General features: G+C 38.7%; 1 protein-coding gene across 1 annotated transcript in view; it reads right to left on the minus strand.

Moving 5' to 3' along the window:
• Positions 1 to 27454, minus strand: part of ITGA1 (integrin subunit alpha 1) — a 141961-nt gene that overhangs the window by 77930 nt on the left and 36577 nt on the right. Inside the window, exons 2-3 of the mRNA XM_080933736.1 lie at positions 15435 to 15555; positions 809 to 921 (exon numbers count right to left, since the gene is read on the minus strand). Coding sequence (XP_080789862.1) covers positions 809 to 921; positions 15435 to 15555 — 234 coding nt within the window. The remainder of the gene's footprint in view (positions 1 to 808; positions 922 to 15434; positions 15556 to 27454) is intronic.

Raw genomic sequence — 27454 nt, forward strand, 5'->3', positions numbered from 1 at the left:
GAATAACTGAGGAGAAGGTGTGTGTGTGTGTGTGTAGGGGTGTAGGGAGAGAAAGAGAGAGAGAGAGAGAGAGAGCATTCATGTTTTAACCTTAAGGAAAGGTAGCAGACAATAAAGATGTTGAGCACCCTTGCTGCAATAATGACTAGGCACAAAGGATTCGAATATTTATGGTAGCCATGTTCATGAATGTAAAGGAAAATCTCATACCGAACAAAAAATTAGAAATTGAGAACAGGGTAACTGAAAAATGCACTGTCTACGGTGAACTTACAGACAAAATTCATTTAATCATGTTTAACAATTTATGAATACTGAAAGAGCCCTAAATCTTCTCTAACTTGGAGTAATTTTGTGATCATACCACAAAGTGATATTTTTATCAAAACATATCTATTTGATATACTATGCCTCATTTAAAAAAAAACATTAATATACTTAATTGTTGTAATTCTCTCGCTCAGTTTCCTTTATAAACGTGGATACTGAGTTGCATTTTGTGTGAAGAATGTGATAGATAGCACTTGTTTTCAAAGGATACTGAACAATGGGAAGAGGTGAAGTTACAAACAGAATAGACTATGGCTGCTTCCTGATGAGTCACTGAAATCCATTAAGGACCAAGCGAGCTATGATGTCATTTCAGATGAATTCCAGGTGCCTCGCGTTATTTTGGTAAGGTCCAGAATGATCATTTATTACTGTTAGCATTTTTAGTATTATTTTTAGTATTTTCTTGAGTCACTTGGAAGTTTTTTGCAGTGAGAATATGAGCATAATTTAGGATGGAGTGTTTAATTTCACACACCTGGTAAATCCAACTTCACGCAAGGCATTGATGTCTCTCTCCCGACTGGACACTTATACACGTCTCCTGTTCTGGCTTTGGGTTGGCCAACTAAAGGAGAACCAATGAGAACCCTGGAATTTGAAAAGAAGCAGTTGCAAATTTTAAACAGAAGGACACATTTGTTCTAATTGCTTTATGATAAATTCTAAGACAGTAGACATTTGTTCCCACAGACATTACTAGATCATGACCCTGTTGGTAATTCAGTGCTATCTACAATAAGCGGAGTGTTACCCTTAAGTTCCAAATTGCTAATGTTGCTATAAGTCTTAGCAGTCAGTATGGCTATCATTAAGAAAACAAACAGGAGCTGCTAGAAAAGATGTAGAGGAAAATGAATCCTGCATAGATTACATTGACTACAGCCACTACAAATCAGTAAAGATCCCTGATAAAACAGCAATGAGGCTGGAGAGATGGCTCAGTGGTTAAGAGCACTTGCTGCTCTTAGAGAAGACCCAAGTTTGAATTTCAGGATGCACGTACTGACTCACAAGCATCTTTAATTCCAGTTCCAGGGAATCTGATGCCTTTGTCTGGCTCTGAGTGCATGCCCATTGCACACAGACAAACACGCAGATAAAGCACCCATACATATAAAATTCAAATAATGAGTATTTTTAAACCTTAAAAAAGAAGTACACATTAAAAAGCAACTAAAAGTTGCATTACCATGTGATCACCCTATTTCATTCTAGGTAAGCACTTGAAGGATTTTAAGCCAGCATGCAACAAAGATAATTATACTTTTATGATTCTTGCTACACTATTTACAATAGCCAAGATATGGCGTGGGCCTTGATGTTCATCAGCAGATAGAGTATATCGTATATAGTACACACACACACACACACACACACACACACACACAAACTGAAGTTCTTTTCAAATGTAAAAGAGAATGAGACTATACCATTTGCTGGAAAATAGAACCAGATATTGTGTGAAACAAAATAAGACAGATTCAGAAAGATACACATTTTATATTCTCTTTTGTATATATACAAGCTAGATTAAAATAATCTCTATATTTATACATATACAGATATATGCTGGGGTGGAGGGGAATTAAAACAAAGAGAAGGGCAATGGGGAGAATGACAAATGCCATGTTTTATCTAATGCAGAATCTAGACTTAAAAGATGTGCACATGACTTTAAAACCACCGGAGCTTGTTTGGAAGGAATGCACTCAGCAGGATGGGAGAGGAGAAAAGGGGAAGAAGGGAAGCCATATGAGGAAAGTTAGATGGGGCACATATATAAGCAGGACATAAGGAATCATTGGTATACTAACAAAAGTAATTTAAATAATTCAAACGATGTATGAGGTATCATAGATTTTGCCTTATTGTTTTCTCTGTCACTGCCATACTAATCGCAGATAAGCCTGCTACTGTGTTGTTTTATGAAACACACAAGTATAAATGCATTTTTTTTCCCACGAGAAAGGGCCAATCTCAGAGAAAGCAGGAAACATAAACATGAGCTCATCCTGGGATTTAGTATGAGAAGGTCTTAGCTTATAATCACATGGGAAATCGGGATCGTTGTGAGACCCAGGATAAAAGCATGTGTCTTTTCAGACAACATGAGGAAATATTCCATCACTGATGAAGAAAACAGAGCCATGCTTCAGCTCTTCCCTGCTGCAGGCATCGTTCGGATCGGTGCCAGCCAATTAGCAATCTCCCAGAATATCTTCAGAAAAAGGCATCTCAGTGTACATGATGTTTAAGGCCCTTGGGTGGACCCCTAACTGATGTTGTGTTGATGGCTAAAGAAACATAGGCAGCCTCCAGGACTCTATCACAACTGTAAAACTCTGAACTTAAAGATTGATGTTCTTATGAGTTCAGAGAACACACACACACACACACAATTAAAGCATTCTACCATATCTATATATAGCTGGGAATAGAAATGTGTCTCAATACTCTAAAATAATAAATATAGATTAGCTAAAGTTTAGTAGGAACTTATGTAAATAACTTCACCACACTGCACATTACTGTCTATATTTGTACAGGATGTGGGACGCCGTATTTAACAGGAGTTCATGTGAAAAAGTCGTGGAGGATTTGCTTGACAGCACAAAAGCATGAGCCAATGGTGTAGTTTGGTGCCAAGAATGCTAATGTGACCTTAGGTTGGATTTCTGGAAATAGATGCTCTGGTCACGGAAAGTGACAGTCCCTCTGTGCTCTGCCCTGGTCATGTCTGGAATCATCACATTAAGTGGGACATAGGCACAATGGAATGCATTTAGTAGAGTGTGACTCAGATAGTACAGAAGCAGGCAGGGAAGAGATGCTCAGGGGAAAATTGGGACATTTAGTCAAGGGGAAAGGGCCCGAGGAAGGACCAAGAGCTTATATAGTGGTACAAACACTTAAATAACTTAAATATTTGAAAATTTGTTGTGCTGACAAGTGATGAGAGTTTATTCTCTATAAATCTTTGTAAGGGTTTGTATTGTTATAAATAAATTTATAAAACTATAAATTAGCAAAGTATTAAACAGAATTCCTTAAACATATAGCATGTTATATCAGCAAAACAGTTTCTGATGTAAACAAAGAACAATAATTCGGTCTTTTAGTGTATAGTTCTTGTTTCTAGGAAGCCGTCCTTAAAAGTATTCTAAAATAAGGAAGAAAAGTTTGATACATAAAGGCAATGTAAAAATTTATGGGAAATGTAAAAAATACGGATAACAGCAGGAGTAATTAATTATTGCAGGGGCATTCTGTAAAACCTTGTGTTGCTCACAAGCCAGAAGTTAATGAATGGATAATCCAGAATGAAACTTTATCTGTGACCTAATTCCAAGAGAACCCTAGCTATTCAAGTGAAACAGTGGTCTAATTTAAAGGAGATGAAACCTAATTTTTAAACTCATTACAGCAGCACTGATAACGGCCACCATTTATTGAGTTTATACCATGTGCCAGACACTGCCCTAGTGCCTTCCATATAGTAAATAACTAAATTCTCTCTATAAAAGGAAGCATGAGCTATAATCCTAAGCTTTGTGAATTGCAACTGTGGCTTTGTTGTTTACTCAATGTCTGGTTTAAAGTAAGTCTGTTTGTGTCTTAGATTTTTTGTTTTTTGTTGTTGTTGTCATGGGGGGGGGTTGTGAATAAAATGAGGGCAGATGTTTACCTCACATGATCATCACAGACATTAGCAGAGTTAAGATGTGCAAAAGGTTAGGAAAAGCACTGAGTTCATGTTATGGGCTACCTATGTGTCAGTTCTTTCTAATAATGTCATTTCTTTATTTCAGACGAGTAAACAATTAAGAACTGTATAAAACACTAATTTAAAACAGTGTGTAAAAGCACAACACAGTATATCAAGATTAGATTTTTATAGTATATTGTTTTATGCATTATGCCTCCCATAGATTTATTTTATGGTTTAAATAGAGCTTAGAGAAATTACCACATTCTTATTGAAACTATTGAGAATGGGGTTAGATAAGTGAATGTTTATTTAAAATACAGATGGAGAGATGATGGTGTAGCACTTGCTGTCCTTCCAGAAGGCTAGAGTTCAGTGCCAAGCACCCACATCTTGTGGCTCTCGACTGCCAGAAACTCAAGGTCTTGGAGATGTCATATCATCTTCCGTCCTCTACAGGCAAGGCACACACACACACACTGGCATGCACTCACACACACAAGAAGAGTCTAGCTAGTGGCTGCATGTCCTGGTGCTTTGGAGGCATCAACAGGAAGAACAGAAGATCACAAGTTCAAGGCCATTTCCAGTTCCCTGGTGAGTTTGAAGCCTTCTTGAGCTATTTGAGACCTGACTGGAAAAAAACAAAAACAAAAGAAACAAACAAACAAAATAAAAACTGTATATCTGACATTTAACCCAGGCCATGGGATGAGTAAACAAAAGAGATAAAAGACAATATTTCAAGTGTCTTAAAACTGAAGCATGTAGCAAATTATGTGGACCATACCAGTGCATGAATCTGAACTTAGTACAAACTCAGGAAAGTCTTAGGAGGAAAAAAAACATCACTCTGTTGCTAAGTGCATGGAATTCAGTGTAGCTGGATAGAGGTTGAGGCTGCAGTATTAGATGAAGTTTAAATCATGAATGTCATTATGGTTTTACATTAAAAATAATTTAAATACCACCAAACTTGTATGTATGTATGTATGCATGTATATATTCATCCAATCATTTTTGAAACAGGATCTTATTGGGTAACCCAGGCTAGCCTACAATATGTGATCACTCTTTCTCCACCTCTCATGAGCTGGCCTATAGGTGTGTATGACCATAACTGACTTCCATTTACAGATGAGTGTCATGTGGAACATTGTTGTGGATAAACTGGAGGAAAGTAAAGTTAGGGGACAAGGTGGAAGGAAGTTCAGATGAGATCTGAAACAAGAAAATAGAGAGGAAAAAAAAAACAGTCTTATACATAAATATTTAGGCTATAAGCTGCCTGGTCTGGGTTCCCCCCAAAAGAGAGCTAAGAGAAAAAATAAATGGTTCAAAGAGATTCTGTCAAGTATTTCTAAGTATGCATAAGAATGAAGTTTAAAAAAAAAAATAAAGGGGATAAAAGTAATCTTGTGTATAGAAATAAAAAAAATGAGCAATGGGTTACTTCCATGGGCAGCTGTGATCAGCTTCTTTGGAAACATCTTACAACTCTTTAACATAGTAACCAATCAAAATCATACTAATGTTTTGCTCTGTACCAATCAGAGATTACTGGACCCTTGTGGAAAATTCCCCTAGCTCTGCCTGAAAGGGGCCTGTGAGCCCCTCCAGTGGTCATCATTTTGATGAATGGTGACTCCTACCTGCTGGTAGTTTCTGAGGAATAAACCCCCTTTGCCTTTGCATACTGGTTGAGTCCGGGTTCTTCCTTCAATGATCCTTGGGCCCTTACGATCCCACATGAAACATAGATAAGCATATTGTGAGCCTGGAAAAGCCTATAGGTAAATGTTACCTTTTTGAAAGAGTATAGAGAATGAGAGGGCTGAATCCTGGCACGCATGTGGAAAAAGCAAATTAGGTAAGGTTGGAGAGAAAGAGAGAGAGAGAGAGAGAGAGAGAGAGGGAGGGAGGAAGGGAGGAAGAGAGGGAGGGAGGGAGGGGAAGGGAGGGAGAGAGAGAATATGCAGAACCAGGGAAGGCCCAGAGTGGCAGGAGAGAATAGAAGCTTGAGCTGGCCTGTGGTCCCTTGTCCTCATTAGGACAGAATGGGCTTCTTCACAGCATAAGTGCTTCCAGTTTTCCAGAGGTGACATGTTATTTGCAAGACAAGCAGTTTCGTTCCTACTACATTTGTTTCACCAAACAAACCCTGAATTCAATAGAAGCAAGTAGATCATTTTCTTGAAGCAATGAAGGTCAGAGCTCCATTGGAGAGAGGTGCAGAACTCTGTAAACCTTCCCTTCGTGGGTGAGCTGGGGTTCTGAACTGCAGCCTTTCTCAGGGGTTCTGAACTCATCTCAAGACAAACTTGTTCCTTTTTGCACCGCCTCTGTCTCTACTGCCTCTCCTGTGACACCAACTTTTCTGCATTCTGTCTCACAATCCTTACACATAAGGTGGTTGACTCCATCATACATCTCATTTCCTTTAAAAGTTTCATACTTTGTTGAAAATATAAGTCCAAATTTATTAGCATAGCCCCATCCTCTTGATTTTAGCTGAGACATTTGAAATAAGTAGGCTGCCAACTGAGCTTCTAATCTCAGCTGACATTCTGAGCCTGTGTCCTTCTCTGATAGCTTTGACACCATGGGTTTGCTGACACTGTTCACATGACATGACTTATATGAGCTAAGCTATCCTGGATCATGTGAATTTGGTTGAGATGCCAAGTGAATAAACCCAAGGGACAGGAGGAAACCATAATCTCAGAGTATTCAGGAATTATATAAATCAGTAAGTATTGGGGTTATTGGTTATGCAGGAAAGAAATTCCCTGTTCCTCTGGCTCTTACAATCTTGCTTCATCCTCTTGCAGAGTGATCCCTAAGACCTGGGTGCAGGAGTTGCGTTGTAGACACATCAGTTGGGACTCTTTTGAGCAGTTGTGGAGTTCTGTAATTGTCTCCGTTGCTGAGACGTTTCCTTGATAGAGCATAAGAATTACATCTGAGGGTAAGACCACAAAGGAACAGGAAGCTTGCTGTGAAATTGGGTCTGGCTGCCAGAACACAAGCTAAACAAAGACAACAATAGACATGCTAATGTGGAAGGAGAAAGCTTATGAGGCCTCAACTCCACAAAAAGAACTACAGACAATAAAGGAATGCTGAGAGTGGGAGAGAAAAAGTGTCATCCAGGAAAGAGCATGACTGTTTTCCAATAACAGTTAGCACTGGGAGGGGAAAAGTTACACACACACACAAGCATACACACATATGCAATTATATGTATATAATAAGTATGTAATAATAACCAAAGAAAGAGGACCTGAGTATAGTAGTTCATGCTTGTCCTGCCTTCAGAGAGCAGAAGCATATAGATCACTGTGAGTTTGTGGCCAGACCTGATCTACAAAGTGAGTTCCAGGACAACTACATAGTGAGACTCAGTCTAGAAAAGAAAAAAAAAAAAAAAAAAAAGGAAAGAAAAGAAAAAGAAACAAAAAACATGAGAAGAGATGAGAAAAGAAGAGAGGGAAAGAGGATATAAATTTGAAAGAAAGCAGTGTTATGGTTTTTACATGGAAGGATAGGTGGGAGGAAAAAGAAGTGGGAAATAATGTAACTATAAGCTCCAAAACAAAAGATTTTGTAATAAAAACAGGAAGAAATGCAAGTTTGGGCCTCATATCCCACCCTCCTCTCTCTTCGTACTTGGCAAAATATCTATAGTCATTTATCAAGAATTAAGGGACAGGCAATAGAGCAGTGAATCTGTAAAGTGACTTAAAGTGACAGAATCCACTCAGGAAAAAACTGATTAAGCACAGAGCCAAGTTTCCCTAATTGCTCTAATGAATGAACGATGTAATCCCAACATCTCTTCCATTCCCGAACTCCATCATGTCAGCGGAACAGAATCAGTGTGTGGGGTGAATCCATTAGCTGTAAAATACAGTATTACCTGGGTAAACCTACATAAGGAGTGAAAATGGAGTCTTGGAAGCATGTTATTAACACAGAGGTTGTGAACGACAAGACAGAATGAGATGAAGACTGTGGGCAGCCCAGGGAGTGCGTGGAGGCAGGAGAATGAAGACGAAAAGGACAGATGATGGGAGGGTTGGGTGTTGGAACATCACCGCTGAAGCTTCTAGAACACACAGGGCTGGGTGGGTTGAGACAATGTCTGGCCTCTAGCATAAGAAAGACTAACTAGCAAATAGAAAAAGCTGAAATCTGGAGACAGCCTCACCTGGGCATCCATCCCATATGCAGCCTCCAAACCCACGCACTATTGCTGATGCCAAGAAGTGCTTACTGACAAGAACCAGATATGGATGCCTCCTCAGAGGCTCTGCCAGAGACATATTGATACAGAGGAGGATGCTTGCAGCTAAACATCAGACTGAACATGAGGATCCCAATGAAGAAGCTAGGGAAAGGTCTGAAGGACCTGAAAGGGTCTGCAACACCATGGGAAGAACAACATCAACTAACCAAACCCTCCAGAGCTCCCAGAGACTAAAACACTAACCAACGAGCACACATGGTTCTAGATGTATATGCAGGAGAGGATGGCATCATCTGGCATCAGTGAGAGGAGAGACATTTGGTCCATTGAAGGCTTGTTTTCCCAGTGCAGGGAATGCCAAGTCATTGAGGTGGGAGTGGATGGTTGGGAGAGGGAGCACCTTTAAGGAAGCAAGGAGAGGGGAAGGGAAGGGAGATGGGAGTGGAGGGAAAGGAGATAACATCTGAAATGTAAATACAGAGAATATCCACTAAAAATGAAAAATAAAAAGAAGAGACATTGAAGAAACTAGTTCAGACTAGTTTAGGCCAAGCATGGAGGTACGAACTTTAACCCCAGGACTCCACTAAGGAGAAGGAGGCAAGCACATGTCTGTGAGTTTGAAGCCAGCCTAGTTGGTCTACATAGCAAATTTCAGCTAGAGCTACATGGTGAGACCCTGCCTCAAACACACAAAGACGATAAAAAAAAATGTTAATTCAAACTCAAGTCACCCAGAGCCACTGACCACATTAGCATGTCTAGTGGTTAACTGGAGAGTCATTAAACATTCTAACGGCATGAGAAAAACAGCAGCAGCAGCAGCAAAAACCAAAAACAATGACAGCAAAAATACCAAAACTGGAATCTGACGTGACACAGCAATTACAGCCCAGGCTTGTTATGAATTCTGAGGGAAAAATGGAGACCACAGCCTGAGTATAGGAAATGGTAGAACCCAGCAGCCGAAGATCCTGACAGGAAGTTTGGGGGTTGCACCAGTGGTAAAGAACACACCAGCAGGATACAGAGCACAACGTGATGTTTACTTTCTTGGGGGCCTGTTTCCTCTGGCAGCCAGCATGTTCTTCTTGAATCACACATAGGTTACCGCTCTAAGCCTAAGTAAGCCTGGTTTTTCCCAAACTGCCTAAGAATAACAAGATCCAAGAAAAGTATCAGTGGAGGGCTCATGGAATCCCAGCAATCCCAGTCTGGATAACACAGTTACTTTGTCTCAGAGCAGTGACCATCACTCTGTCATAACTTACAGCCTTTGAAAATTTATCTTCTGTTTGGCCGGCTTCCTCTTCCAGTTCCGCAATACCAGTAATTTTTGTTCACTTAGTTCGGGTGACAATTTTATTTGTAAAAAAAAAGGGGGGGGGGAATTTAATAAATATTCTAGCTGAATAAATGAATGTTACTTAGTTCATAATGAAATTAACAAATGAATAACTCATATTAAATTATTGGTTAATTGATACAAATATATTGAATTGATTATTTAAATAAAGTATGAATCAATATTCTTAGCTGAATTAGTGGATGACTATCAAATATGTGGATCTGTTTATTTTATGAACAACTGAAATTCTTGAATTGTGAAGTCTTTTTTGTGCTGTTTTCCGTTTTAGAGGGTACTTTGCTTCTAGAATGTTCATACAGGACTTTGAGTCACAGAAGGCACTTCATCAACTGAAAGTTCAAGAAATTACTTCTTAGAAGGAGAAGACAGGCTGGATTTGTGAGGGTGTTGTGTCACTTCCTGTCCTTGTCACACGGTTGCTACATCAACCCTGGGGCCATTCCCTGTCTCAGTTTCCTGCTGATGAGAGATGACAACCACTGTGGCATCTTTCCTGGGGTCAGCGAGGACACCTGAGTCACAGTGCCTCAGAACTCTTGACTCAAGTCAGCTTGTCGCACTTTAATTTCTACTTTTCATTTGAGGCACATTCTCATTCTGAAGGTCTGGCTATCCTGATGCTCACTCTGTAGACCAGGCTGGCCTAAATTCACAGAGATTATTAGGCCTCTGCCTCCTGAGTGCAGGAATTAAAAGGTCGCACTATCAAGCCCCACCTAAATTTTGGATTTATACACAGCATTTGAAATGAATTGTTGGTAGGGAAAGAGATCAAATGGTTTGGGGTATCACTTCTGATCTTTACAGAAATAGCTAATAAATCCAAGAATCATGAAGGCTAGAGAAAATATGTTTTCTCCATGTATAAGTTCCAGTTGTAATAAAGCTTAGTGGGCTGAGAAAAATTGTGCTATTCATATTAGTCATTCTTGTTCTTATAACAACGGCCGTATGTATTTGAAGAGTGGGTGACCTCTGATGTCATTCTACAGGAAAAATTTGTGGAGAGGGTTTTTCCATATTTACATTATTCCATAGAACCTTTTAAAACTTAACTCTTTTTCTTTTAAAAGATTTGTTTACTTATTTTCTGAGTACCCTGTAGCTATTTTCAGAAACACCAGAAGAGGGCACCAGATCTCATTATAGATGGTTGTGGGATTTGAACTCAGGACCTTTGGAAGAACAGGAAGTGCTCTTAACCACTGAGCCATCTCTCCAGTCCTGAAAGCTAACTCTTTATTGATGTGTAACAGAGCCAACCAGAGTCCCTTTCAGACTGTCACAGAGTCTCTCTCAGACTGTCACAGAGTATCTCTCAGACTGTCACAGACTCTCTCTCATACTCACAAACCTCTTTCAGCCAGGTTTTTCTCTCCTGAGTGAAATTACTATTTCGTGATCTGAAAAACTGAAACTTGTACAGTGTCTCTATTAGTTACACTGATCTTGATTTTTTACAAAGGCAAAAGGTTGGAAATGAAGCAAGCAAAAGGGGGGGACAATTTTAGCAGAGAGGAAATGTCACTTTCAAAACTCATCATTAACAATGCAAAATTGATATTGTGCTAAACTCTATAAGAGAAGAACTTTAGGAAGTCTTTTCCCTCCCAGCTTGAGTAAGTTTTATCTAAAAGATGTGCATATAGATACAGAATACCAGCCACACAGCCATGGGACCCTTTCCCAACACAATCTAGAGTCATCCAGGGAGAAATCTAAGGACAGCAGAGTCTTGATACACACTGAGCTGAGGGCTGGACTTGGACAGATCTATTTACTTACAACCTAACATCTAGTAGCGGAGAACATGCCCAGTAAAGTCACAGAAGTCTGCAAGAGAGGTGGCCTGGACATCAGTTAAAAGGTCTATCCATCCTCCATACTTGCTCTATTGTGGGTGAAACTAACTTCATTTATAGACTTTTACCTTTGGTATTTTAAATTTTTATTAAAATTTGTTTGATTTGTGCTGTTAAAAAGTCCAGCGTAGAAGAAAAGGACTGAAAGAGAATTGTGGAAATTCCCAAAGGACAGCTTGCATTTTCCCTGAGTGTCTGAGCCATTGCTTTTCTGACGGCAACCATCAAGTCTGGGAATGTGGAACGCTTACGTAGGGCCACACATATTTTAATCACTTTTGCTCACAGTGAAACTATTAAATCAGTTTGGCTCTTCTGGGTTCTTCTGAACCACACAGCCATCCCTGTATGGCTGTAGCTCACACTAGCCAATGTGAGCAACGCTGATCTTAACCAGAACTGTGTGTGATGAGTTGTTACCGAGAAAACGTGATTTCTGGGCAAACATCAAGAAGTATATTAGTCTTGGTGATAAACTCTTGAGAGGTAAAGGAGACATAAAGCTAACTGTGTGTTGTTTTAATTCCTTCAACAAAATTTAAATAGTGTTTTTTAAACATGGGTAATGACCCAAAAGAATTCCTTTTTTTAGGCATGATGCAGTCAAGACATAGAATGAGTCAAAATGGTTTTTGTTTATGTTTTGCTTTTTTAAAAAAAATTAACCTAAGTTGGACAGGTTTCTAGAACATGGGCTGCAAATATGACTGAATAAATCAAAACAACGGAATCCACTTTGCCCAAAGTCTGTCAGTTGCTCCATAGTGAAGTCCCCAGAATAAGCCTGCGTTCTGTCTGATTGTATAAACATTTGCAGAACATCCAAACATGCTTCCCCATCACCAGTGCCTGGCTCTCTTTAGTGCCACTGTGGGCCACCATGCCACCTGTTACAGCGTGGGCATTCTGGGATGGAAGTCTTCTTACTTTTAAATCCATTTATTCGTACCAGTTCGGCTGTTGCGAAATAGGGGGTGGTAAAATAGAAACAGGTATCTGATCTCCACATCCTACCTCCCGAACGCTTGCAAGCTCTCACTTAGAATGCTGATGAGTAAAATCCGGTGCTAGCCATGAAAGGGCTGACTACCAAACATTACTTTACAGTTTATTTCTAATAAAGGGAAAAGCCCAGCAGGTCTGGGGATCCATTTCCAGCACTGATTTCAGCAGTTCCTTTCCTCCAGGAGAACTATTCTCTTTATGGAGTTGTGCTCCATGAATGGTAACAGTGTGTTAAACAAGACTTAGCTGCTTAGTCAACACACAGTCGCCATGTGTATATTATGTTCATGTCTGCATGTCAGATGCAGGGCAGGGTACGAGGTACAGGCTGGGCTCTTTAGTCTGTCTGTTCTGCTATGTTTGCTTTTCCATCTATCCGTATACTATTTTAAAGTTTCTAATTATCTAGACACCAAACTTTTTAAAAAATAAACTCATCGACTCCCTAAGAAGATTGATTTTACATTTCTCTGAATATGTCTCTGTCAATGATCCCCCATTTTCCAAGAATCCAGTACCAAAATTTTGAAAGATGTCTTGTCACTTTGATATCTTAACATTTTTTCCCCTAAAGTTCCATCAAAACTTAACGATTCGTCCAAGTTGATGTTGCATAGACGTTTATTTGATTCCAATCACCCTGGCCTTATCTCTCAGTTCATTTTATTTTCGTTTATTTGTTTGAAACCATATTGTAAGTAGCCCATGTGGGCCTTGAATTTCTCACATGATGGGGAATGACCCTGAACTAGTGACTTTTCCATCTTAAGTGTCTTGAGTGCTAGGATTTCAGACTGTCTCATCAAGCCCTGCAGTTTTATCTCTTAAGTACTAAGTTGGATTCTTGCTTGCTGGTAGATTTCCTAATTCATAGGCAATTCACTCAGCTCTACACTACTTTACAAAGTGACATTTAATGCAACAGCCTACAGTACTTTCTCTCTGCCCCTTTTTGGTTCCAAGATTTGTCGTTGAAGGTCTATCTTTACTCATGTGACTTCTCAGCTTGGAGTGACATTTCCGTTTCCTCTTAGCCACAGATAAGTCACCTTTCAAGACTTAGATCACAAACAAGGAACTGTTTTCTTCCCAAACTCCCAAAGAGCTCACAGTGTGTCCCACACTGCTTGGTACTACTGTTGATTCTTAATTGTTTCAACTATACCTTCTGGATTAGAAGCTTTTGTTTCTTTAATATTACATTTCCCACAGAATTAGAACAATGATGAGTATGTCGGACATATTTGTTGCTTAACTGATACAAACTTAGCAATGGCTAACAAAAAAAAAGTCTTCATCTTTTAAAAAACAGTTGTAAAGAAAATTCATTTACATTTAATGTGCGGAGCAAGGCCTGGTCTCAGTTCTTAAAGAAGCTTGAACCCTTGTTAGTGTTTCACACATATCTCTAGAATTCACCGTGTGCTTACAGTTTAGTTCAGTATAAGTTCAATCAGACATTTCATTAGCAACATTTGCTTCTCTACTCTGATTTTTATTGTTAATCTCTGCATTCATTTGTTCTGTCTCGTTTTCATCTGAATCTTCACCTCTGAGAAGACATGATGACTCTGGGGATGAGACATGTTATAGCAGCAAGGTCCATCCAAGACTGACTTAGCTTCTTGATCATTGACCCCACAAAGAAAAGGTACATTAAAAAGAAAACATTTTAAAACACTTTGTCAGTACTTGGTTATTCTTTAAATAGGTATTTTCAGTCTTCAAAGTTTGATGTCCACTATAGCTTTCTTTATTACATACACAAATGTGTCTGTATTTGTAAAATCAACTTTTAGATGTGGTCATCACATAGCAAAAAGAAAACTGACTGATTGGCCCACTCACCATTTTCCCACATAGGTTGAGCTCTTTGAACTGTGGGCACAATTTTTGTAAGGGGTATATGGTGTCTGAAAGACATTGTTTGACTTTAAAAACAGAATGAGGTCAGGTATGGGGAAGGTAGGAAAAATGAACAGAGGATGTAAAACTTCATAGAAGTTAGTAAAATTCTCACAAATAGTAATGTACATATAAGATACAACATTTATACTTAAAAAATGTGAGAACTCAAATTATTACTTTTGATTCTCTTCAGGGAATTATTATCAAACTTAAAATGTCTAGAGAAGAAATCAAAGTGTACATTTTCTCTGTGAAATAATAATTTTGAACTGACGTACTACTGACTTTTGCTAGAAAACAATGGGCTTTTAAAATTAAGAAACAGACACTAAACTAACTCATATCGAGTTCTCTAATATACAATTTTATAAATCTGTATTGATTACAATTAGATGGGATGCAAACTGAAAGATCTCTACTATTTATTTTGTGAAATTGTTAAAAGTTAAACATATTCTAACTTCTCTATGATGAAGTTAGCCAAGCACTCACAGTATTAAAAGTAGATATTTGAAATTTAGTATGGTTCACTGTCATCCATACACAACACTTAGTATACTACCAAAGCATAACAAACAAAAAACCAACAAAGCAAAACCTAAACCTAATCCCCTAGCAACTACAGTAATAGTCATCCCTCCTGGTCATTTAACCTCCCCTCTCGTCCTTCTTAATACATTTCAGTCAAGTATTCAAGTCACTGTAGAATAAGAACTAACCCAGGAAGAGTTGACAAGGCAACCCAGTTACTGAATACTGGGTTAAGAATCTTCCTTGAGGTCATTCTAGGAGTTAACCATCAGAAATCTGTAACCACTTCCTTTAAATTTCTAAGGAATGCTGTGTCTTTGACTTCATGTCAGCTTCTATCACCGACCCACTAGAAAACATTTTTCTAGCACAAATGAGTCATTCAGTTATTGTTCCATTCATAAAACATGCTGGAAATATTTCCCAATTCTGTGTAAGAGAGCTGTAGAGCAACAGAGCCTACTTGCTTACCATTTGCCTTCTTCGTTTTCATATTGTTGAACAGTGTATCCAAACATGTCCTCCACTGGGCCACTGAAACTCATTGAGTTTTTCACATCAACGTTGAAGGAGATGCAGAAGCCTAGGATAACTGACAGGGGAAAGAAAGTCCTGTTACATAAAGTTAGTGTTATGTTTTGGATTATGGAAGACATTCTTAAAGTTACTGATGAATACTGTGATCTTATGAAAAAGAACATTGAAATCAAGATGAGTATGAGAACTCTTGGAAGGATATCATAGGATGTTGCTCACTGAGCATCAACAAGATGGCTTTAAAGATGTTTTGGCAATTAACATTCATCTCATTCCCAGAATTGAGGGGGAATCGCAGAAACTGAAGATGACTAGTTTGCATATACTCTTCCAGAAGTGATTCCTACAGTAAAATGTGACCAACATCCTTTCTCCACTGCAAGTTCTGAAGATGCAGACAGTTGCATTTTTTGCCTCACTGAGAAGCCTTCTCCATACTGTTTCGGAAAGGAAACAGCCTTTCCTCTTGATGGTCCTTAGCAGGTTGCTTCCAGCTCGGGATAGCTTTCTACACAGGCAAATTTTGAGGTAAATTCTGCTTCTCCCACTGAACCAAAGGGGATGAAAGTTTGTGGTAACACAAAATGCCTCCGTGCAACAGTGTAAACTGTGATAATCTCCCAAATGTTTTAGATTAAATTAAATTAAATTCTCATTGGCCCTTGCTTGGTAAACATTGATAGATTATATCTTTACTTTTTCTGTGATCCAAGTTTTTTTTTTTTTTTTTTTTTTTTTAAGTTTTACAAGAAGGGTGACCATGTACAAAGCTTCTGAAAATCACAAGCTCAGGTAGAGCTTTCAGTATCCATCTACTAAATGAAAAGAACAATTCTCAATGATTACCCACCTTATACAATAACAGAACAGTCTAAGATATATTCAGAAGTGATTAAACCTAGCTTCTCAAAACTAGATTCAATCACACAGATCCTGGAAACTTCTCTGTTCTATTCCTGTGGATAGGGTGCATTTAACATATCCAATCTCCTGGCTCTTATTCACTCTAAATTTTTGCATAAATGTGTTCAAATTCGGCATATTCTAACTCATAGTCTTCAAATTTCATCAGCAGCAATCGGTGTTTATTGTTATTATATAATCCTTGTGCATGGGATTCCAGCTTAATTTAGAGAACATATTTGCAGAAGAAAATAACTATACTTTTCACGTGTAGATTTATCTATATCCTCATTCTTGATCTTTGAGTTCCTAGAACCTCCTCTAAGATTTTGAAAGAAACTTCTTACCAAGATAATTATTAAATACTATTTATGTTATTACCCTTTATTGGAGTTTTCCCCCCTAGACCATGAAAGTTCTAAACTGGGGACCATCTTCCTCATCCTTTTATCCTTCATAAAACGCTGGCACAGTTCCTCATGCACAGATGGGCAGTGACACATTTGTAGTCTGAAAGATAAAGTGCTATAGAGGGAAGGATGCCAGCTGCGGCTAGAGGGGAGCTGGCAGCCATTTCTCCCCGTGAAAGAAGACGTTTTGAAGTTCTAAAGCAAGGGGGAGATGGATGGGACTTGGCAGTGAGAAGAAAATTCTACCCAGAATTCGGGAGAGTCTCTGTGAGTAGTAAGACACACAGGACAAATATGGGTGTGAGACATGAAGCAGTCTTCCTGGCTGGCATGAAGGAAGTAGACAAAGAGTGTATGGCCAGGACGCATCCTTTTAAGTACATTTTCTCTTCATTCCTGCAGGTGACGGAGTACAGCTGGGTACCATCTTCTACATCCTCTTTTAGATTGAAATTTTCAACAGTGATCACCCTCTGCTCAAAGCCTCTAGTACATGAGCTTACCTATTACAGTCAGCTGGTCAGCTTTTAATGTTTTGAACAGTTTCAATAGATTGTTTCTTTACATAAGAAATTCGCAAAATATTGCCTCCACAGGGTGGTTTCTTATCCTTTGCACTACAGGCAAATTTTTAATAAGGGCCTGTGCTGAAAGGTGTTTAGTTATATCCATAACCCCAATGCATATAATATGTCAGTAGCATTCTGTGAGCTAGGACCATAAAAATGATCTCTAGAAACTGACAAAACCTTGTGGGGTCAAAATTGTTCATAACTGAAAACAATCATTCCTGAGACATAAGGACCAGAACACTACTACTGACGACTGTACACCAGTTGCAACCATCACCCAGGGGCTTGTGCATTTCAGCTTTCACCCCGATGTCATGAATCAGAGCTCCATGGGAACATATTCCTCTTAAAGCATAAGAAGTATCTGTCTGTGACATTGCTTCGTTTTGCTATATCTATGTAGGTAGTAGAATTGCTTGAATTCAAAGGAATCAACAAGTCTTAGAGAAAATTGGGAAAGCATATTTGGGGGGTGGTCAAGGTCAGTTTCACTCTTTTGTGAAAATGGATTCGTATTTTCATCACATTATCTTTTTTTTTTTTTTTTTTTTTTCCTTTCTGGAATTCTCTCCTAAAGGCGAATTTGCTACTTCTCAACCTGAGACCAAGAGTGTTTGGTGTTCTTGGGTCTGTTTATTCTACATGTTTTATGGAATGTCTAAAGGTGGGTGCTGCATCCCCCCCCCATTTCCTGTCCTTAGAATTCTACAGGCAATTTGCTCAAAGTGATTGTAAATCTGCCCCTTTTATGTTTTCTGAGGCAACAAGGATCCTGTAGCACAGGAGATAACATTTAAAAAAATGTAGTTTACAACTTGTCCTTTTGATTTAAAGGAGTGGGTAAAGAATAAGAGCAGCATCTCCTAACTTAGCTCAATGTTCATTTTATTATAGCAGATATTCTTGGAACTTTATGTTCTAGAAGCAAGACAAAATAGCACTTATTCTCAACGAGAGGAAAAAAGAAACCTGACAAACAAAAACCACTAAACAGCACAGGCTGAAAGGCTTAAGAGTTCAGACAAAAAAAAAAAAAAAAAAAAAAAAAAAAAAAAAAAAAAAAAAAAAAAAAAAAACATTGAAAGTAACTGGAAAGGAGGCAGCACAGTCTGGACTCAGATGTCTGAAGGGAATTCTAACCTCACTCACACGTACCCCTGAGATTCTGCTCTTTAATAATTATCCCGGGTGCCACGCCTTATTTCTCCTGCTCTATTCTACTAAATTTGCCAACAGTCCTATGCATACCAGTCTCATCACTTCAATAGCTAAGAAGCTTCCCCATATTTGTACTGGATTCTGTAATCCAACAGAAAGCATCGATCACCATTCAGTTTTTCTCCCTAAAACTAGACAAACCTGGGTGATAAGTAACCCAGGCACAACTTCAGAAGGAAGTGTCTTCTCCTTAACAAGAGTTAGTTCAAGTAGTTCTGTCTCTACAAAGAGTGGTTGGATGAGGAAACTCTTCTTTGGTGGCAACTGGCTGAGAAGGATGCTGAAGAGGCTGGTATGGGAAAATAGTCATACAACAGAGCTTGGACCAAACTCCTTGGAAGATGTCATGGAAATACATATTTATAGAGAAAAGAAATGAAGGGGTCTGCTACTTTTCAAGTATCACTATATGTTATGTGTATAATATTTAAAAGAGGAGGAGGAAGATGACGCTGTTGATGTTGAAGATTATCTTTTGTAAATTAAATAATTTTTTTATATTTCTCTTTCCTTTCCTTTCTTTTCCTTTCCTTTCTTTTCCTTCCCTTTTCTTTCTTCCCTTTCTTCCTTCCCTTTCTTTCTCTTTCTTTCTTTCTTTCTTTCTTTCTTCCTTTCTTTCTTTTACTTTTTTCTCCAAAAGGGAACTTACTGTGCAAGGTACTAAATGAGAGAAACAGATACATAGCTCCCAGGTCTGGGTTTATTTGCTCTAAAATATTTTCCCATAGAAATAACATATTAAGTAATTGGTTAGATGGGGTGGCGGTTTTTACTTTCTATTTGTATGTTAGGAAATAGTATGTTAGGAAATGTTGTCTGAGCCAAGTGTATTAACAGCAGGCCTAGGATATCAATACAGGTCTCCTGAGGTCAAATCATGGACTATCTGTAATCAGATGATGGATTGGTTGGATTAATAAGGATGAAAATATGACCCATCTAAGAAGGCTCTTCAGCTGGCCCATGAAAGTTTTTAACCCTGTGGCACTTTGGAGTATTTGGGGGGATGAACTGGAAAAGCAAAGGAAAAACAATCCAAATGAACGTAGAAGAGTATGGGCATCCTCAGATACTGTGGATCCAGTCGAAGAGTATGGGCATCCTCAGATACTGTGGATCTGGTTGGAAGTCACAATCCATGTTCTTCACATTCTCAGGTCCAAGAAGAGTCACTGTGGCCTGTGTGCTTGCTACTTAAGAAAGCCTGGGCCTGAACATCTGGCCCAGCAATGCTGATCTAGCGTCATTCAGATGGGAATACATACTAACTAATCAAATTTTCCACCTTGCAAATTCTGAGCCGAAGGCAAGTGAACATCAAATCAATGGTGACAAAGGGAATGTATTCCAATGACATTGTTTTTTTTTTAAAAAAATAACTTCCCATGGATGATTTTCCAAGCTACCAACAGGAGAACTCATAATTAACATCAGTTTCAACATAAAGAATGAAATCATGACATATAAAATGAAAGGTAATAATAGTCAAATGAAGGTAAGAATAGTTAAAGCTGTACATAAAATGATGACTTCCAGAATAAGGTCATTTATATATATACATTTCATGATATCAATGCTTTGTCTCCTAAATTTTAATTAAATTACAGTTCATGAATTAGGTAATTGGATCTTAATTTTGAAGTACATAGTTACAATAAAGAATTTAAAAAAATGGTTGAAATTGTAACAAGATTGATCTGGCCAAAAAAAATATAGGATAACATCTTTGTAGTCGATCTAAAAGTTGAAAAGATTATTTTTATAGCTTCTTTGGCTGTGGAATGCTCAAATATTCTCTGCTATCAAAGATATGAGAAACCAATGATGCAGCCTTGATCAGAGAGTCCAGAAAGAAAGGGTATGATGTCATCGCTTCAAACACAAAGTCCACGCTGGCCATAAAAAACACAAATGTCTAATTCATGTTTCTTTCAAACAAGCAAAAATGACTCCATATAATGATATCAAGAAGACGCCATTCCTAGTCCTTTCATTAGAAATGATGGAATATGTCAGCAAGATATTGCCTTCCATCAGCAAGGGCAGGAAAGCCAACTCAAACACTGATACTCATGTGTTTTCCAGCTTCACCCTGGGAGGCTGCTTTGTGAATTTAGTTTGCTGCAGTAAGTGCATTGTTTTGCCTTTGCTTCTAAAGTCCATGACCTCTAGTTGTTAACAAATGGCATTTGAACTTCAAAGTGCTGTGTATACATGGGGGGTGAAGGGGAAGCAGGGGCAGGAGGCAAGAAAGCACAATTCTTAACACATAAGTGTTCTCTACGTGTTCTTTTAAAGGACAGAATAAAAAGAAAAGATTAAGGATTCTGAGCAGAGAAGTCATCCTGACTACAAGAACTTCTTTCCTTTCAGAAGTGCTAGTGCTACCCAGAATACTCTATTTCACCAGGGTGTTCCCAAACATTGCTGCTTAAAAAAAATAATTCCCCTTTAAAGTTTTCCTACGCAAGGCAGCTCTTCAGCAGTGTTTATTTCCCTTTGTAGTATCTACAGACATCTGCTCATTGCCCATATCCTCCCACTACAAATAATCGCTTGCTTCACCGGCTGCTTTCAGACTGTGTCTACTCTGGTCTTGGAAAATTCTGACTCTTAGAACCCAGCCCCCTCCTCTGTCGGCATCATGTGCTTTACAAAATAAAAAAGCTGCAGGACCTTAGGAGTCCCAGATCCCACTGTGGGAGCACAGTTCTTGTGTTTGTGCAAGCAACATGAGCATGGGGCTGTTGTCCAGCTGCCGGGACATTCTGAGAGTTGAACTCATTATTTCCAAGATGGCCCAGTTGAGCACCGCTTATGGAAAGTCGCATTGCACTTCAAAACAAATCAGTGCGGCTAAGTACTGTGCGGAATATAATATGGACAGCCTTTCCATAGGCAAGAACCTGACAAAAGACTTCAAACTTTGTTGGTGGGATCTTGGCAATGGGTTTTTATAAACTTTAACACCAGTCTCTCTCCCCACTCCTTTGTGTGTGCAAATACATATGTACACATGGGTATGAAGATGTGTGTGCTGTTGCACACATGTCTGTACACCATAGTGTACTGAATGTTCTCCTAATGTTCTGTCTAGCTTTCTCATTGAAGCTGGAGCTAACTCAAAGCTTTTTGGTGAGGCTGGTGGCCCACAGGTTGCATGCTCTTGTTTCTGTCACTGCTTACTGTTTCTGTGCAAAGGTGACAGACCCTTGCAGACAAGATTGGCTTTTTACATGGCTGTTAGGATCCTCGCTCAGCCATCTCCTGGTCCTTAAAGGTTATTGTTGGTGGTGTGGGCAACAGGAACGTCTGAGGGTCAGAAAGTCAAAGTTTGGTACACAAATTCTCCGACTTACCTAGTAGCTTTTATTGGCAATTTAAAACCTCAGACATTAAGAGATCCCATTACGGGTTTTCTAACCTATCAATTAGAATTTTTGATGTGAGTGGTGTAGGGGTTGAGGGATGTCTTTTTGTTTTTAACTTTGATGAACCCAACAGCGGTTTTAAACCTGCAAAAGCATTTGTTTATGATCTTCTATGCCTACTTGACCCATGAAACTATTTGTGTATATTAATAAAGACTAGCTTAGGACTGGTCATTTATTTTGGGGTTATATATTTCATTGAGAAGGAATGCTATGTAAACTAATAAAATCCATTTCCAATAACCCCTTAGCAAAGGGACTACAGAGTTCTGCTTAAGCGCCTTCATGTAGGGAGCTTGTCAGCTGACAGCATGCGTGTGGTATGTGGCTAAGATTTGACCCAAAGTCTAGGTTGGGGTACTATTCTGTTACCTGGTGTGCAAATAGCAAATGAACTTCAAGTGGCTTTCTCTTTCTCCAATTTCAAGATTAGAGCTAAAACTGAGCAAAAATATGCTTGGTCCAAAAAAAGGAAGAATTAAAGATGAAAAAGAACAACGTGGGTGTTTTGAAATGCATTGTATCTTAAAGCATTTACTTCGATTGTTAGAATCTGAGTATTAAAACTACCTTTTTTTTTTCCAGTGTGGTCCTTCCTGTTGCTATATAATATCAGTTTAAAAATATAACACTTTCTTCCTTAGAAAAATTCCAACATGTGGAAATGCTACAAAACTAGCTTGTTATTGTTTAGATTAGAAAATAATTACAGGTGTCCTGAGTTAGCTATATTTTTTCAAATCAAAAATGAGCCTAGACTAAAAAAAAAAAAAAGTTTTATTTAGAGATGGGCTTGGTGGCACACACCTGTAATCTCAGTCCTCAAGATGCTGAACAGGAGGATGAAAAGTTCAAGTTCAGTCTGGGATAGAGGGTGAGTTTGAGGCCTGCTGGAGCCATAAAGACCACAATATCATAAATAAATAAGTTGACAGAAAAAAACAAAGTCTTCAGCTGTGTACAAAGTTTGAATGAGACAATGAACACATAAGATGGAGTCTACTTGCATTTTATTATGCCTTCGACACCAAAGGGACGTTAAATTTTGCACATCCAATCACTTCCCTAACCACCCCCTTTGTTGTCCTTGATGATGATTTGCCATATTACTTAGAAGCAAGTGGCTGAGAGTACAGATTAACTGTCATTTTTTGACAAAATACAGTTTGCCTGCTTTCTGCTTTAACTCACAGGGGCACTTACTGAGCTCCATAAGTACTTTCTAAAACTAAAATTTGAGATAGTGTGCAAATTCTGATAACATAACTCATACCAAAAGCAACAACTATAGGGAACCATTGGTCACCCCAAGATTTACTAGCAGTCATGACCATGTAAAGCTGCCATTTTGGATCTCCATATACCACAAACATGCTATTTTAGTTTCGAGATGACTGGTATTGCTTTCAAGCATCCACTGACATTTAAACTAATGTGACTGCCTATTTTCCCTCCCTTCTTAGCTACTAGTTACAGCACATTTCCATTCCATCATTGACTACCAAACATTCTGTTCATTTAAACGATGCTTGGTGCCTCCTCTCAACTCCAAACAAATCCAGACTATCAAAAGGAAAATAATGTAAGCCAACCAAATATAATCTGTTATCCACCTGAGATCATTTAGAAAGTAAATTAAAAACTGTGTTAAAGGACGTTGGTGTTTCTGGGAAATGAAGAAGAGTCTCAGTAGGCTAGAATTCCGACATATTTCAGAAGACAGGGGTCAACAGTGGAATGCTTGTTTTCTTTCCACAAGGAAGAGATAACTTTTTGATTCGGGCTTTGGGGAAAGGGGTTGCAGATAGCTCTAAATATTGTTTTCTTAGCTGCAATTGTTGCTATGACAACCAAGATGTCTTAGCATTTAAGACCTTAGATGAACAGGGGAGCTCCTTGGATCTGATCTTGATTCCTATCTAGTCACATCATCTTTTACATTCTTTCCATTTGCCCTCTAGAGTATCTCCAAAAGCAAGTGAACGCAGATGTGATAGCCAATATCTCCAAGAACTACAGTTGATACTTCCCTTAAATGGAAGCATTCCGATGTTTGCATCTCGACAGCAGTTACTAAGTACTTGTTATTTACAAGAAGCTTAACTCGAGGTGAGAGTTTTCCTCTGAACTGGGAGGAGAGGATGTGAAGAGTGTTGAAAGGAAGATTAAAAACGTGACTTTACATTTATATTTCAGGGCTGGGAACATAGCCTAGTGGTAATAGTCTTTGTCTAGCGTGTGTGAGGTCCTGGGTTCAAACCCCAGCAAAACACGTACACACATACACACACACAAATACACACACACACACAGACACACACATTTTAGGGGTCCATGTTTTTTCCCATTCCTGATGTGTTTTTCTATGTGGAGGGTGTTTACTGGCTGCACCTTGATTTATTTCTACACCCAGTCTCCTTTTACAGTAGCTTTGGAAAGTCTGGAGGGAAAAAGGCTGGACTTCTCACGCTCATTTTTCTTTTCAGAAGCAAGCTTGGCTGCAAAAGCAACAATCTGTGCCATGCTGCAAAGTCAGCTTCGCAGCTGGTGCTACAACATGAGGCAGGCTGGTCTCGACTTCAGTAGAAACTTTACTTACCGTTTAAGGCCCATTTGAGATCATTTCCCAGATGCTTTTAACCATATATGAGGAAGAGGTATTTTCATTATTGGGCTTCTCAAAAATCCTGATGAAGTTTTAGTAACATAAATTATGAGGAAAATGTTCATGCTTTTCTTTTTTTTTTTCTTTAATGCTATTACTTCCTTTTTCAAATTGCATATCTCTGTAGTTACATTTCAAATGTTATCCTTTCCCCCACATCCCCTCCTCCCTCCTCCTCCTCTTGCTTCCATGAAAGTGCTCCTCCTCCCAATTACCCTTTCCCACCTCAGTACCTAAGCATTCCCCTACACTGGGACCAAAGGCCTCTCCTCCCATTGATTCCAGACAGTGCTAACCTCTGCTGCATTTTCACCTGGGGCCATGAGTCTCTCCATGTGTACTCATTGGTTGGTGTTTTAGTTCCTGGGAACCCTGGATGGTTTGGTTGTTTGTTAATGTTGTTCTTCCCATGGGGTTGCAAACTCCTTCAGATCCTTCAGTCCTTTCTTTAACTCTTTCATTAGGGCCTCTGTGCTTAGTCCAATGGTTGGCTGTGAGCATCCACATGTGAATCTATACCGCTCTGACAGAGACTCTCAGGAGACATCCATATCTGGCTCCTGCCAGTAAGCACTTCTTGGCATCAGTAATATTGCTTGGGTTTGGTGCCTGCATATGGGTTGGATCACCGGGTGAGGCAGTCTCTGGATGATGTTTTCTTCAGTTCTTGCTCAACTGTTTGTCCCTATATTTTCTCCCGTAAGCATTTTGTTCTCCCTTCTAAGAAGAACTGAGACATCCACATTCTGACCTTCCTTCTATTTGAGCTTCATAAGGTCTGTGAATTGTTTCTTGGGTATTCAGAACATTTTTGGGCTGGGGGCAAATATCATCGAGTGCATACCATGTGTGTTCTTTTGTGACTGGGTTACCTCACTCAGGATGATAACTTCTAGTTCCATCCATTTGCCTAAGAATTTCATGAAGCCATTGTTTTTAATAGCTGAGTAGTACTCCATTATGTAAACATAACAAAATTTCTGTATACATTTCTCTGTTGAAGGACATCTAGGTTCTTAAAGCCAACATAAACCCATTGTTCTTTATACAAGGACATAAAAAATGAAATAAATTGAATGTCTGTTGCTATCATTTTATGCATAACCTAGTTTCCAGAGTCTCAGTACTTTCAGCTCATTGACAGCAAGACAAAGGGCCAACAAAAACATAAAGATACATGCCCGCCCAGGAAAGGGGCATCAGGAGGATACTTCAGGGCAAAGAAAGAGAACAGCAACCTGGTGGTAATGTGGCCAAGAGTGTTATGGATTCTCTCTTTTTACAAGGTCATGGGTGTATCACTCAAGGTCAACCAACAAGATGAACAAACAAAATTTGAGGGACAAATCTGATACTATGACTAACTTTCATTATTCCTCCCCTAAGAAAGACTACTAGAATTTTCCATCAAAACCTGTACATAGTCTGGTTTTTTTTTTTTTTTATTTTATACCTTAGTTTTATGCAATGTAGTGTAGATGGAATGTGGTTTCTTCAGATAAGGAACTGTGAGCTTCATTAAAAAAAAACTTGGATTTATAATTTCTTACCCTGGAGGAAGTTTGAAAACTATTAGAAAGTAGGTCAACACTTACTGATGCTTCCTGACCCTCTCTGGACAGATCTATTTTAGGACTGCTAAACACGCAGGAGCCATACAAAAAGAAATAACATCATCACTCAACTTAAGACTTTCCACCATGCAAGAAGTGGCTTGAACGTTTATTTTCAAAACATTATGTCAAAAGACAGTGTGAAGGAATATCAAGGAGTTTCTACAATTATAAGCAAGATTCACCAGGTTGCAACAAGATTAATGTAGAAAAATGTGAATGTGCTGAGTAATTTCCCTCAAAGGGTACATTTTTCTAAGCCTTCTGACTGACCTCTGTCATTTTTATGTAGGTTTTCAACTGTCTGATGTTAATTCATTATTTGTATCTTTAATGAGGCAGTAATTATCACAGCCAAGGAACAAGAACAACCACCCCTTGTCATGTCAGAAGAAACTGATATTTTTTCTTCAGAGAAGTTAAGACATTCATACATGCATACACACACACACACACACACACACACACACACACACACACACACACACACAGAGAGAGAATCTACAATCATCAGTTGATCTTTCTGTCACCAGAGAAATATTTTTAGAAACATGTTATCTTGACTATAACACTCCGTATTCTGTAAGAGCTTTTCAGACTCTACCATGTGTCTTCTTCCTCTCATAGAAGTTCTTTAGACCTATTGAAATGAGACCTCATCCCGCCTTACCAATCCTGTTCTCCCCTGACTGAGAATATCAAGTGTGGTATCCTTCAGTATTTGAAGTTCCCTGAAACTCCCTGAATTCTGGATTGCAAAAGTTCTGTCCTCTTTCTTAATTTCTTTTCTTCTTTCCTAGCCTAACACATGTTCATCCATCGTTTGAAGATTACTCCAACATCACCTTCCTCCTCGCATATACTTTCTCTGTGTTCCCATGAAGCTCTTATACGTTTATCCCAAAAATAGTGTTTTAAGTTATAAGTAAATGGCTTAGATACACAATTTTGTTTTTCTCCTATAAAGTACTTAATGTTATGCTAAATTCTGGGCAAACATAGTCTGCTAGCCTCTGATGTCTATTCCTCCGTTTTTTAGTGATAAGATACTTCTCACGTATCAGCAAAGCACATGTCTGGATGGCAGCGGTAGATATTTATAACTGTACTGTTTAGGTCCTGACAAAAAACAGATACATGAG

The sequence above is a fragment of the Micromys minutus genome (assembly GCF_963924665.1).
Source record: "Micromys minutus genome assembly, chromosome: 20".
Taxonomy (NCBI): domain Eukaryota; kingdom Metazoa; phylum Chordata; class Mammalia; order Rodentia; family Muridae; genus Micromys; species Micromys minutus.